This window comes from Rattus norvegicus, chromosome 5, assembly GCF_021556685.1.
Source record: "Rattus norvegicus strain SHRSP/BbbUtx chromosome 5, alternate assembly SHRSP_T2T, whole genome shotgun sequence".
Lineage (NCBI taxonomy): Eukaryota > Metazoa > Chordata > Mammalia > Rodentia > Muridae > Rattus > Rattus norvegicus.
The window spans coordinates 95,811,314-95,825,744 of record NC_141538.1 but is presented as its reverse complement, the minus strand read 5'-3'; the positions used below and the strand labels follow the sequence as shown (position 1 = coordinate 95,825,744).

The 14,431-nt window shown below is 38.0% G+C and overlaps 1 protein-coding gene across 23 annotated transcripts in view; it reads left to right on the top strand.

Annotated features, from left to right (window-relative positions):
• The window catches only part of Ptprd (protein tyrosine phosphatase, receptor type, D), a 2,326,896-nt gene that overhangs the window by 2,279,645 nt on the left and 32,820 nt on the right, over positions 1–14,431 (top strand). For all 23 annotated transcript variants that reach the window (NM_001427220.1, XM_087549038.1, XM_087549034.1 and 20 more), the window contains 2 exon segments: positions 6,167–6,286; positions 6,773–6,927. In NM_001427220.1, the coding sequence (NP_001414149.1) occupies positions 6,167–6,286; positions 6,773–6,927 (275 nt within the window).

Here is a 14,431-nt window from a genome sequence, read left to right as displayed (position 1 = left end):
CCTTAGCAAATAGCAGTGTCAAATAACTTCTTGACTAAAGTGAGTCTTTGTATCCATTCCATTCTCCATGTCAGGATTTTGTCTGAATTGAGCTTTAGAAAGTCTTGTATATGAAGCCAAAGTCTTGTATATGGATCCAAAGACTTGGTTCCAACCGCCATCAGCCCTCTTGTATGAGGAAAGTGCTATTTCCTTGGAGTTGTTTTTCGTCTCTGACACTTACAATCTTTCCACCTCTTTTTATGCATATATTCCCAGACCTTGAGAAGAGTAATCTGATGAAGTCTCTCACTATCAGCTCATTATCCAGTTATAGGTCTCTATGTCCATTACTGTCTAGTGCAAAAGATGCTCCATTGGGGGCTGAGCTATGCATGGATCTATGAGTATAGCAATAGGTTGTTAGGAGTTGCTTTACAGTTCTTTTCGTTTAGCAAAATATTATTAGTAGTTTCCCCCATGGCCCCTGATAGATCTAGCAGCATGTTTAGTCTCAGTAATGGCTTCAGGTATATATCCATGAGATATAACCTATACCTCAAATCCAATCAAAAAGCAGTTATTTTCCCTAATCTTCATGTCACTATTGCACTGGTGGGCAGGTCATTATGCTAGTTCACAACATTTGTAGCTAGGTGACATTCATGATTACTTTTCTCCTCCAGTAGTGTACATAGTACCCTCCAATGATACCAGTGTTACTCGTAGGGTGAAGGTTCCAGTACAGTACCAGCCCAATTTCACCATGCTCAGTTATGGAATGACTTCCATACCTGTGAATTTTAGAATATCATTTTTCTTAATATGTAAATGATATTCTATTATGAAAGTATACCACATATTCATTCCCCATTCATCAGTTGATGGACATCTCGGCTGTTTCCGTTTCTTAGGTACGGTGAATTGAGCAGCATGAGTGCCTCTATAATAGGATAGAGGCCCTTGGAAAGAGGCTGGGACTGGTATAGTTAGATCATCTCGTAGATAAATTTCTAGCTTTTTAAGAAACCACGACACTGATTGCATACTGCTGCAATAGTTTGATCCCACCAGTGGTGAATTAAGTGTTTTCCCTTTCTCTACATCAATGCCAGAATTTGTATTCATGGCTTTTTTATCATAGCCATTCTGACTTGGGTAAGATGAAATCTCAAAGAAGTTAATTTGAATTTCCCTGATGGCTAAGGATGTTGCACATTAAAAAAAATAATTCTCAGCCATTTGCATTTCATCGTTTGAGAGTTCTCTGATTAGATCCATGCCCTATTTTTAATAGAATATTCATTAATTTTTAATTTTTTGAGTTGTTTGTACATCCAAAAAACTAACTTTGTCAGATATGTGCCTGGATATTCCCCCTTTGGTGGACTGCCTCTTCAATTGAATAATGGTATCTTTTGCACAATCTCACCTCTCAATTTTTGTTCTTAATGCCTATGTTACCACTGTCTTGTTCAGAAATCATTTTCTGTGCCAGTGAGTTCCAGCATCTTCCATACTTTTTCCTCTATCATATTGGGATGCTTGGGTCTTCTGTTGAAGTCCTTCATTCATTTGTAGTTGAGTTTTTAACAGGGTTGAGAGATAAGGACCAGGTTACCTTCTTCTACCTGCAACTATCCAGTGTATCATCAACTTCAATTAAAATGTTGAATAGACACGAGGAGAGTATATATCCTTGTCTTGCTTCTGATTTGAATAGGAGTATTTTGATTTTACTCCATTGAGTAGTGTGGTAGCTGTGTGCTTTCTATATATTGCCTTTATTATGTTAAGATATACCCCCTCTATTCTTATTTTCACCAGGACTTTTATCATGAGTAACTATTTTCTTATGGGGCTTCTCTTAGGGTTTTACTGCTGTGAACAGAAACTAGGACCAAGGCAACTCTTACACAGGAAATTTAATTGGGGGTGGCTTATAGGTTCAGAAATTCAGTTCATTATCAAAATGGAAGCATGGCAGTAACCAGGCAGACATGGTGCTGGAGGAGCTGAGAGTTCTACATCTTCATCCAAAGGCAGACAGGAAATGACTGACATCCAGGCAACTAGGAGGAAGGTCTCTTAAAGCCCACCCACACAGTAAGGTATTTCCTCCAAGACCACACCTATTCCAACAAGGCCCCACCTCCAAATAAAATAGTGCCATTCCCTGGGCCAAGTATACTCAAACCACTACATTCCACTCCCTGGCCTCATAGGCTTGTTCAAATATATGCATCTATTGGGACCATACATAATTATAGCATAATGAGAAATACATTTACTCCAACTTAAAAAGTCCCCATAGCAGTCTCAATAATGGTAAAAGTCCAAAGTTCAAAGTCTCTTCTGATACTCATACAGTCACTTAACTTTAATCCTGCATAAAATAAAATAAAAAAGCAGATCTCATACTTCCAACATCACAGGATATGCATTACCATTCCAAAATGTTATAGTGAGAAAATACTGGGACAAATAAGACCAGAAACCAGTCGAGCAAACTCCAACCTGTGCATCTCCGTGTCTGATATCAAAACACTCTTCAAATCTCCAACTCCCTTCATCTTGTTTGACCTTAGCACAATTCTCCTTGGCTGATTCCAGTCTCTGTTAGCTGCTTTCCTCGGCAGACATCCCACCTTCTGGCATGTTGAACATCTTGGGGTCTCCAACGCAACTTCAACCTCACAGCTTCTTGTTCCATGTCTGGGATCCACAAATGGTCTTTGGGGCTCCTCAAAAGGGCTTGCACCACTTCTCCAGCTCTGTAGCACTGTCCTTTGTAGCACCGTAGGCTCTGGTTGACTCTACTTCACTGCTACTGCTGTTTTTGGGAATTATCTCATGGTCCTGGCATCACCAATACACTAGGGTCCTTTGCTGCAACTAGACTTCACCAATAGCCTTTCATAGGCTTTCTTCATTGTGCCAATTTCAACTTCTTTGTATGACCCTTTCACTCCTGGGACATCAACTTCAAGGGAGGCTGCACCTTCACCAATGGCCTTCCCTGGCCTCCCACAGTGCCAAGCCTCAGCTGTTCTCTGTGACCCCTTCATACCTTTAAAGCCAATACCACCTGGATGATTCTGACACATTACCAAGTCCAGGTGTAGCATGCAGTACCACCTTGGCTATTTCTAGAACACAGCTTCTTTGTGCTCTTAGAAAACACTTTCCAGAAAATCTCACTTGAGTGATGCTCATATCTTCTTAATCAATGCTAATTTCTTAGCTCCAGCTAACCAGCATCAATTGTCCCAGTAGTCCCATCTATTTTTTGACTTTAAAACAAGAGCCACATAGCCAAAGGTACCAATTTTTACAGGAGCTGGAACATGATCCCCTTGTTCTATTAACACCAACTTTCTGTTTTCCAATTCTCTTATTGCCTAAACTTGGCTGTCCTGGAACTTGTTCTGTAGATTGACCTTGAACTCAGAGATCTGTGTGGTTCTGTCTCCTGAATGATGGGATCAAAGATGTATACCACCAGATCTGCACATAAGCTTTTCTCTACTTGAAAATTTCCGTATACCAGGCAAGCCTTGAACTCATAGATATGCTTGAAACTGTCTCCTGGAATTAAAGGTGTATACCACCATGCTTGGACCTAAGCTTAGCTGGGTGGGATCTTGCCACAAAGTCACCACTGCCTTAATCTGTTTATCTCCATGAACACAGGATTCAGCTCCATTTCACTTCCTGGTGTCCCTTTATTACTTGACCCATACATTTCATCTACATCAGTCCTTAAGCTTTAGGTTAGAGAGTTTTGCTATAGATGTAGCCATGGGATTGGGTTCTTAACTCTGCATTTAGACTGGTTGTAATTTTCGTAATGGTCTCCAAGTATCGCAAAGAGAAATTTTCTTAATGAGAGGTGAATTTATATATTAACTTGTATATAATGTTTGGTGGTCAGTTCTATATGTACATATATATGCATAAACATATACGTGTGTAATAACAATTAGTGAAAAAGAGCTCATGAATTTAAAAGAGAGCAAGAAATGGTTTGAGGTGAAGAACAGAGAAGGGGAAATGATGACCTTATAATAAAAAAACCCAAAGAAATCCTTTTAAAAAATACCTTAATGATACACCAAAAAGTCCTTAAGCAAGAAGTAGTAAATCTCTTTGAAACACTTATTTTTCTCATAATCATATATATCAGACTATGATATAGGAATGAGAAATTTTGTGTAGTATAGTGTTAAAAACATAAGCCTTAAAGTATTATTTACTACTAAATGTTTGCTCTTAACCCTGTGAAATCAAAAGAAATCTGTACAGACTACACTGAGAATGAGTCAAAAGGGAAGGCCAACATGGGGAATAATTGCTGATTTGAGCTTCAGCGGGCACCTCTTATCCTCCACTGACACCATACGTATACATGTACACAATATGAGCCTACAAAGATGCTTTATCCACTGGAGCAAGATGGCATCCTGGTATCTTTTTTTCATGGTTTAAAAAAATTCTTTGGGGCTCAAACTTTCTGTGGACTTTTTCCATGAGTTGTTGTCCATTAAGCACTGTGATTCCTTTCAGTTAGTATTCTGTAAATTTGTCATGTATGGTGTGGATTTAACAAATGGCCAGAAGATATATGAAAGTATTCTGCCTATGCTTATCAGTATTGTTCTTGAGAAAGTAACTTTCTTATGCGTTTTTTCCTTTGAGTTGTAACCTGTGATAGATATAAAACCACCAGTTTATGTTGTGAATGTAGAAAACATATAAAGTATTTTAATGGTATTGCAACTCGTTTTTTATCTGATTTGAACCCTTTGGTTTTGCCTCTTTAGGCAAAGAGGTGATTTTGTGTGGTCTCATAGTTGAGAGAGAGGCAATTGAATCAAGTGATTTCAGTTTCTACATGCTAAGTAGATAGACACAGACTACAGTGTCTTCCTGCTTTTTATTCTCAGGGGAAATGTCTAGTGTGTGACAACTCTCCCTTTTTAGAAGGTCTGGTATCTACGCAGAAACAGCCTGAGTGCCAGAAGACAGAGACCGAATGAAAACCAAATGACAGACACATTCAGAGTCTGTTGCTAGTATTTCATTAAGCTGCAAAGTGAATAATTATATAATAATTATGTTTATTAGACCACAGATGTCTAGCATCTATAAGAACAATGCCTATGTGCAGTTCAAAAACTATACTTTCTATTCTTCATTTTTCAAATGAAGGATGTGCTTCCTAATGTGCCCCACTATCACTCCTTTGCTTACAGAGATGTATTTCCTTTGGTTACAGTGAGAACACACTTCCACATTTCTTTTCTCTCCAGCAGAATGGGAAAATATTTTCTGACCTATGACCTAACTAGAAAATATAATGCCTTTGTCATTTTTATTATGCTTTTTGCTGCACTGTGGGCACATGCAGTAAATCTGAAGCTTTTGGCAGAGTAGGAATTATTCTTTGTCACATCTAAACTAATTGGGTTGAGTAGTTCTTACATGAACTGTTCCACTCCACATGGAAATAGTAGGTCATTTATCTTAAATGAATGAATTGTACTACTTAAACCACAGTGCTATAATAACCCTCCAAAGCCATACTTAAAGAGCAGAGAGATCGTTCCCATAGATGCTACAGATTTCATTTATTTTGCATACAAATACCATTTATCTTGTATTTTAAGTAACACTTATTATGTTGGGTATTACACTTTGATAGATTTTTCAAATTATTTCTACTTTTATTTAACCAAGTATATTTGTAAATTGTGAGAGAGCATTGTGGAATTGTGTGTGCCTGTAAAACCTTGATGGATGAATGCTATCTAGCCATGTATTTTAAATGTCTAAGTATAATCTTTCTGACGTGAATCATAGTGTCTACCAAATAACAAATGTGTTTTCCCCAAGTACTCTGAAATTTCAAATATCTCTATTCCTATTTCATTCAGCAGCAATCTGCAACTTATTTTTTCCCAGAAAATTGAATTTGTTACTGCTTAATATTTTCTACCAGTTTTTTTTAATTTGGTTTATATTGGCATCAGAGCAGCAATTTACATATTTGGGGATAACAAGAAGGCATGCCAGAAAAAAAGATCAACATAAAATGAAATTTAGAAAAGCTGTTTTCTTTCAACAGCAACTCAAAAGGAAGCTAAGAGACAAGCATCTGGACTGAATGTGTCACTTCTTTCTTTAGGTGAAGTGTGACCAGTACTGGCCGAGCAGAGGCACAGAAACTCACGGGCTGGTCCAGGTGACACTGCTGGATACTGTGGAGCTTGCCACATACTGTGTCCGGACGTTTGCACTTTATAAGGTTTGCCCTTTGTCTTTGTTCTCTTTCCCTGTTTCCTGTTTTTCCTATTATTTAAAGGAACTAAATCCCTAAAGCCTTTTTGCTTAAATCTTGGTCCCACTGGCAGCAGGGAAGAGTGAGATCATTCTTGAGTTTATCATCCAGCCCCCTTTCTCATGGACCAGTATTTTATCAGTCACTATGAAACAAATTTGTGTTCTGAAGAAAGGTTCTCCAAAATGGAAGAACTAATGCTTCCTGTAAATAGGCAGGAGCGCTCTAGATGGTTGCAGCCAGATGGCAGAGTGCTTCTCATGTGACAGGGTTACCTGCCTGAGCCAATACTGATCATTTAGGGATAACTCAGGACTTGGGTAATGTCCAGGTAATGTGTCTTCAAAGGCTATATCCTAAGAGGGAAGGATTGAGATAGCATATTTTAGCTGTACTCATCAGTAGCTGCTAAGGTTAGAAAGCAGCGTCTGAGCAAGTGTTCCTGTGTCACAGAATGGTTCGAGTGAGAAGAGAGAAGTGAGACAATTCCAGTTCACCGCCTGGCCTGATCATGGTGTTCCAGAGCACCCCACACCTTTCCTAGCTTTCTTACGAAGAGTCAAAACCTGCAATCCTCCTGATGCAGGGCCAATGGTTGTACACTGCAGGTAAGGACCATCGAGAACATTTCGCTTATTTTCAGCCAAAAGGACGAAGGGAGGAAAAAAAGGAAAAAGTTCAATGTGTCTTCTTGAACAAGGGGATTGAATTAAAGCATGGAAGTTTATAAGACAAGAAAGATACATTATGAGCCTACTTATATCGTAAATTAATAGAATAATTTAGGCTACATATTGTAGTATAATAGCCCTCAAAATGGGACCATTGGCAAAAAGTGCAGAATGAAACCTATAAAACTGACCTGCCTGTCTACCTGACAAAGGTTACTGTTAAACAATAGCCTGGAGAATTCCTGAATGGATACCATGTCACCTGATAGAAGCCCGTAATAGAACCAACTTGTATTAGTGACTGACACCTTATAATTTTGAAACTCCTTCATGTGTTACAATGAAATAGAGAAGCTGCATTATTTGAGTAGAGCACTAGTAGCTAGGTATAATGCTCTATTCAACCCATGTCTTGTTACCTGGTTCTAGCTCTGTCACACACAGGAGAGGGGCCTCTAAGGACTGGATATCTCTTGTCATTCTCTACGTGATTACGAAACATAAAATCATTTTTATTTGTTTGAACAAATGCTTTTATGTAAGGAAAGCCAAGTCTGCTTGTTACTTTCAGAGAATACTCTGTGCTTTTATAGTATAAACCATTTTATAAGCCTCAATCAGCTAATGTAGCTGGTTACGTTGTAGCCCAGTTGGAACACGCTAAACTTGATTATAAAGATCACGTGGGAAGTACACAAAACATTTCCAGATGGAGAAGCAGGAAGTCAGCCTCAAAAGAGAAATGCGGTTCTTATAGGCCTGTGCCAGTAAGAAGCACATCACACACCCATAGCACTCACATAAAAAAAGAGAGGGAAGAAGAGTTATCGTCGCAAAATAATGACAAATTCAGGGAAAGTATTTTGGAAGTTTTTATTAAACAGTTGTATTGTGATTTCTATTATATTAAAATGCCATCTTAGGGCTGGCCAATTGGTTCTGTGGGTAGATGCAATTGCCATCCACATTGAATTTAATCCACATAAATGTAGATGGAAAGAACTGGACCTCAAGGTTGTCTTCTGAGCTCCACCTGCCCATTATGGCTTATGCACACCCCTCTCTAAATACTGATAAATACTTTGTTTGTTTAGGGAAATACTACATTTCCCCCCCTAAATTTATGTTGCTATTTCTGTAAGTTAATGATATAAGAAAAGTCTGGGGTAGAGTAATGACTGAGAGAAGAGACAGAACATTTTGTATGACGGTGCCGTGAACAGCAAGTTAACTCATTTGAATAAACATTCTCTTTTTACTTAAATTGAAACTCAGGAAGTTTATTTTGAAAGCACTGAAGACTATATAGAGAGACACAGTTATGAAGTCACCCAGTCGAACTATTCACCATGATCATGTATTCTTGAATGCCTAAGTTTCTCTTATAATATGCTCAGATATATTTTTCTATATAGAGAAAAAACTGTGATAACTCAGACTACCTTCAATAAACTTATCAAATAGAACCAGGGAGAGTGGTGGAGAACCAAAATGCTCAGGTTCAGTTAGTAATGGACAGGCTGGAAGTAAGGGGGAAAACGTCATAGAGTAAAGAAAAATTATAGCAATTTTTAGAAAAGAATTATCATGCTAGGCTACTGAAATATTTTCGAAGTCAAAAAGGGAGTGAGAAGGGGAACAGAGAGAGTATGAATGTCTGAGGTACTAGATAGAGGTAGCTGTCCTTCAGAAGGAGTGTCACTGTCCTTAGAGAAAAGCTGTTCATTACTCCCCAGCTTTACGCTTTGGTGAAATTTATTGAATTTCTCTTTACCGCTGTTTATTTATAAATATTGCAACATTATTCACAGCATTAAGAATCTTATGATGATGGAATGTCATGTGATGAAATGATTCAAAAGTGTAAGAAAATGTTAAATTATCAACATGTTAACGTAAGTGCACATATAAAACTCTAGATATTTCAAGAATAGCTGAACTATTACTGCAATGACATCATCTTATAATCAGTTGTTAACCTATGTCCAACATATCTAAATAGTAAACAGGCTACTTTTCAAATATTTTTAATATTTTCTACCATTGTGACTTTACCGGATTTTTTCCCTAGTAATAGAGAATATTTTAATGGTCCAAATTAGAGTATATGATTTATAGCATGCAATCTCTGCTTATGGAAGCTTGAAAAGCTTTTAACTTTCAACATGATTCTGTTAAGGGCATATGGAAATTCACACTGGAGTTTTAAGTGCCTTAAAGATGAAGTCTGAACTTTGTATCTTTACTTTCATGTCCCCGTATAAAGAAAGCTGGTTTCAGGTGGTCGTCTCACATAAAAGTAATTTTTAAAATTCTGAGCATATTCTATAAATTCTATGTTCATGTATAAAAAGACTATAAGAATGTTTTATATTTGGTTCTTGCAAGAAATAATTAAGTTGAGATGAAACTGTAATTTCATTGAATCAATTGTAAAACTTTGAACCATGATACTCTCTAGTTATATATTTTGATAACAGGAAAGAATATTTTCTTCATATGAGATATATATTTATTATATATTATATACAATATATATATATTATATATTTCCCTTCCTAAACTTGTCTTTTAAATGAAACTGTCTTAAGGTTAATCAAACAAACCTGCTGAAGATCATGTTAATCTTTAAGATTCTGAATTCAATCCAGATTCTAGATCCAAATAGATGAATCCAAGGTCAGATAAGCATTAGCAATGTCTTGGATATACAAATAGACCATTAAGCAGGGACCTGTTTAAAAGTCACCTGATGAGTAGCACATTTGGTGAAGTGCTTGACTTACAAGCATGAAGAAATGCATTGACTTCCCATAACACTCTTGAATGTGTTGGACTTTGAGGCAGGCAGTTCTGTGAAGGCTTGGTAGTACAAACATGTACTTCCAGCGGGCAGAGTGCAGAGACAGGAGTTTCTCTAGAGACTGCTGGCCAGTCAGTCTCGTTTATTTAGTGAGCTCCCAGATAATGATAGGCAATGTCTCAAAGGAGACAAATAGGATTTCTAAGGATGACTTTGAAGTTGTCCTCGGGACTCTACACACACATATTTGTGTGTGTGTGTGTGTGTGTGTGTGTGTGTGTGTGTGTGTGTGGTATGTACACACACACACACATATATATATATGTATATATATCTACATATACATGTGCACAAACACATATGCTTATGAAAGTGTACACATGTATGTACACATACATTTAAAAATGACACATTTTGTGTTGGAAAGAATTTTTAAAGCCAATCTTCATGTTAGTTTTCAACTTGGCATATAACAATGAAATCAAATGACTTAGGTCTTATTTACTGCATAACTGTCTATATTTAAAACCCACATGAAATTGATGGAAATAGCCTTCTCATGGTCAAAAGTCTTGCAAATATCGCATATAAAACAATCCGTGGCCAAAAGATGCTACCAATGCTGTAAAAATTTGTTGTGAACATTTAAAACCACCCATTCTAGGCTCCATCCAAAGTCCTCATGTCCTATTCACCTGGGCAGAGGCCACATTCTTGCCAAATGTGATAGTTCTGTAATGATTGCAATCTGAAAGAAGAGACTGGGATTTTCCATAAACCTGGAAATTTTGTTTTCACTTGTAAAATTATACCATCATCTCTAGATAAAAAGGTGGATAGAATATATAAATTATGTGGGTTTTTTTCCCTCAGTCATTTTAAGGTGAGGGGAAACAATTATGCCATGTGCAATTTGGGATCCCAGTCCTTGTTCTTAACATAAAAACTATTCTACATAAAACTCACATGTTTAAATGAATTAAGCCACAGAGTGATACAAAGCAAGATGTTGAGTCCTCAATATTGACTGTATAAATTTTATAAGAGATTATAATTATGCCAAACGGCAGCAGTAGAAGGAATTGTTTCCTCACTCCCTCCTCTGCCAACCCCCACCCCTCCTGACACACACAAAGTATAAAAGTGAAAGTGAAGAAAGCGTTTGGAGTGGAGTAGTTCTCTAGTTGCCTAGTAAAGTAGAAATTCTTTTGGAAAACCACTATAGCCTAAAGCCATGAGGCCCATGGCGTAAGATGCTGATTTCACAGTTGTGCATCAGGTCTGTATCATTACTGTCCCTGCAGTGGGACTAGAATTGTCATTTTCACTCCCTGTGCAGGTAGAGCAAGGGGCTCACTTTTATGTAAGAATATAGTTACCTGAAGATTGTCACCCCACCATCTATTTGATCTGATAGGTCAATATTATCACTGTCCTGGCTCTGGAGTGGGACAAATTGAGAATTGGAAAGTTAAAAGATTTACTGATACTGAGTGCCCAACTGGAAGCAAAGTCTGGAAGAAAATCTATGTTTTCTCATTTTAAGTTTTTTGCTCTCTCTGGGCACCTTTAAGGGTTTTCTGTTCAGCAGTGGTATTTCCTTCCAAGTATTATTTATATATTAAATGAGAGAGTACGTGTAAATATATAAATTAGTCAGATACTGGCCACATAAAAACAAGTAAGGCAGGCATGGTGGTGTACTCACATAGTACAGGCAGGTAGATCTTGGACTTTGAGGCGAGCCTAGATTTTATAGTAAGGTCCAAGTCAGCCAGGGTTATACATTCTCAAAAAAGTCAAACAACAGCAACAAAAATATAACTAAATGTTTACAATTACTGATGTTTTATAATTATTTTATCTTACTACTATAGAATACTGTCTATTGTTAATAGTATATATTTTCAGAAAATTAAGAAAGAGTTCTAAGCAATGTGTGATTAGAAACTGTATTTGAGAACATTCATTCACCTTGATTGGCAAATACATAACACTTTACATATATAATAATAATTGTATTCTACTTTGAATTTCACCCAGAAGAATGGGTCATGACTATAAGACAAGAAATCCCAACTCCAAAACTATTGACACATTATATCACATGACTATTCTTGTTAAAGTCTTTCTATACAGGTCAGGCAGCCAACAAACCCTTCACCTATGCCCACTAAGTGAGAATAGTACACTTCTCCCATTTTTGACTGTCAAAAGTTTCCTCCAATATTGCCAAATGTCCTCCGCCATGTAAAAATCACCTCTAGCTGAGAGACCACTGCGATATTTATGGTCATGAATAAATTCCAAAACCTTTCATTTTCTACAAAATTTCCTTGGCAGGTATCCCCCTTCTAAATATTTGGAGAAGTCGTTATGAGATCTGCTTTAATAATTGCCTTTCAAAGCATAGTCAGAAGAAGACTCATTACTCGGCTCATCAACAGCTCTCTAGCACACAAAAAAAGTTCTTGGCACAGGAAAAAAATCAAACGTTAAAGACAAAGATGTCCCACCATTAGTGAATTCAAAGAAACAGGCCACCTGCTCTTTACTGCCAGGAAAGAGTTCCAGAAATATTTTTGCACCATGGCAGAATTGCTGCAATAAATCTTCGGCCCCCCAAGGTGGCTTCTGTTAAGGTCCATGTTCTTTGCAGGTGACAAATGCTAGTCTGTTTTGCCAGGGCACCATTCTCACTGCTTTGTGTTCATGCTTTTTGTGACAGCCAGCATTTTGGTAGTTCAACACAATAAGTCCAGGAGCGTGGTGTGTGGGGCATGGCTTAGAGACTTTCCCTTTTTCACTGTTAAGAAGAAGCCAATGATAACAGACATGATGAATGGAAGGAAAGATAATCATATTGTCAAACCCTACCCTAATCTCTAAGGCTGTTTAAATCTCTCACCTCTGATAAGGGGAGAATATATTTCTACATAGTTCACTATTTTTAAATGACAGACTGTTGCTGTTTTTCAAGAAATACTTGAACATTTTCCTTCATGTACTCTAAAATGTCCCTGTAAGTGGTTGGGATAGTCTCTTTTTGTCTCTCTTCCTAGCCTACTTTCTTGGCACCTTTCCCCCTCCTTCCATATGCCCTTTGGTCTGTCAGGAAAGAGTCCATAGTTAAGTCTGTTCTCAGTGCACAGCAATATCCATGCAGTTCATGATGCTTAGCATCAAAGCATAGAGATGATCTAGATGGGGTTGATGAGCCAGGCTGACAACTGAGCCTTCCCACCATGAAGACTAGGAATAAAAACATGTTTAGAGTCCTTTTCAACTTCTGAAAGGAGATCTTGGGAAATAGTCATTTTGAGAAACTGTTTTTCACTTTGCTTTTGTTTTGGTTTAGACTGGTTTTGACTATTGAATTATATTTTAAAAATTAGAACCATGGGGTTGGGGATTTAGCTCAGTGGTAGAGCGCTTGCCTAGGAAGCGCAAGGCCCTGGGTTCAATCCCCAGCTCCAAAAAAAAGAACCAAAAAAAAAAATTAGAACCATATTTTTATTTCTGGTTCAGCTATGTGCCTTAGGACTTTGCAATCTGTCTGAACCAAACGGCATCCTTATCTGTTAAACACTGGTGCCTGCAGATACCAACCAAAAGCTGGAGGCAGACAACCCCAGCGTGGGTCTCCCTGCTCTGCAGGCTTCTTCAGTGTGAAGCACACACAGGCTTTCTGCTCCTCCCTCCAGAACTCACTGTCCTTCATAGTCAGCTGGGACATCTAAGGTCTGGGTGGCGCCCTGCCTTTCATTTTAGGAGTGAAGGCATCGGGATGGCAGGGACTAGTGGCCAAGGCTTCCACTGTGATCCTCTGTTCAGGCAAGTTACACTCTGGCCAGATTCAAGCTGCAGAGAAACGGAAGCTAGCTCTGCCAGAGAAGCCGTTTGCAATTGAGTTGATTGTACCTTTAAGTCCTAAGCTGTTGACCTTCATCTGCTGAGCTCCCAGGGCCCTTCTTCAGTCTGATCAATCTAAGGTAACATGGCTTTTCTTCATGGTTGGATGAGGTGAATAGCGTCTAAGCCTACTCCAGAATACAAGCTGGCATGTGATATGGATGCAAAGGAAAACAATACCAAAACCTCCATTTAATTTTTTTCCTAACTACTGTCTGATCATTTTCCCAGACTTGTCACCTTGTGGGTGAAAAAAAATGTACAGTCTCATCTTCTCTTGGCCTATTTGAAAAAGGGTTTCCTGTGTATGCTCTTGTAATTCAGAATTTACTGGGCTAATGGGCCTCTTCAGAAAAAAAAAAAAAAACGTAGAAATGTGATGATTCATATTGAATCTAACATATCAATTCCCTACATGCTCTACATGTTTTATGTTTTGGGGGCAAGGGACTGTTTGTTTCTTTGCTGTAACTTACAGAAATGGAAAACAAAATGAGGCCCAGCAGATCTGACAGCATACCTGAAGACTGTCAGGCAAGTCTTAAAACTGCTAGGCCGGGGTTGGGGATTTAGCTCAGTGGTAGAGCACTTGCCTAGCAAGCGCAAGGCCCTGGGTTCGGTCCCCAGCTCCGAAAAAAAAAAAGAAAAAAGAAGAAGAAAAAAAAGAAAAAAGAAAAAAAAACTGCTAGGCCACCACATTTCCGAGCGCATTAAGGTCTTTTACAT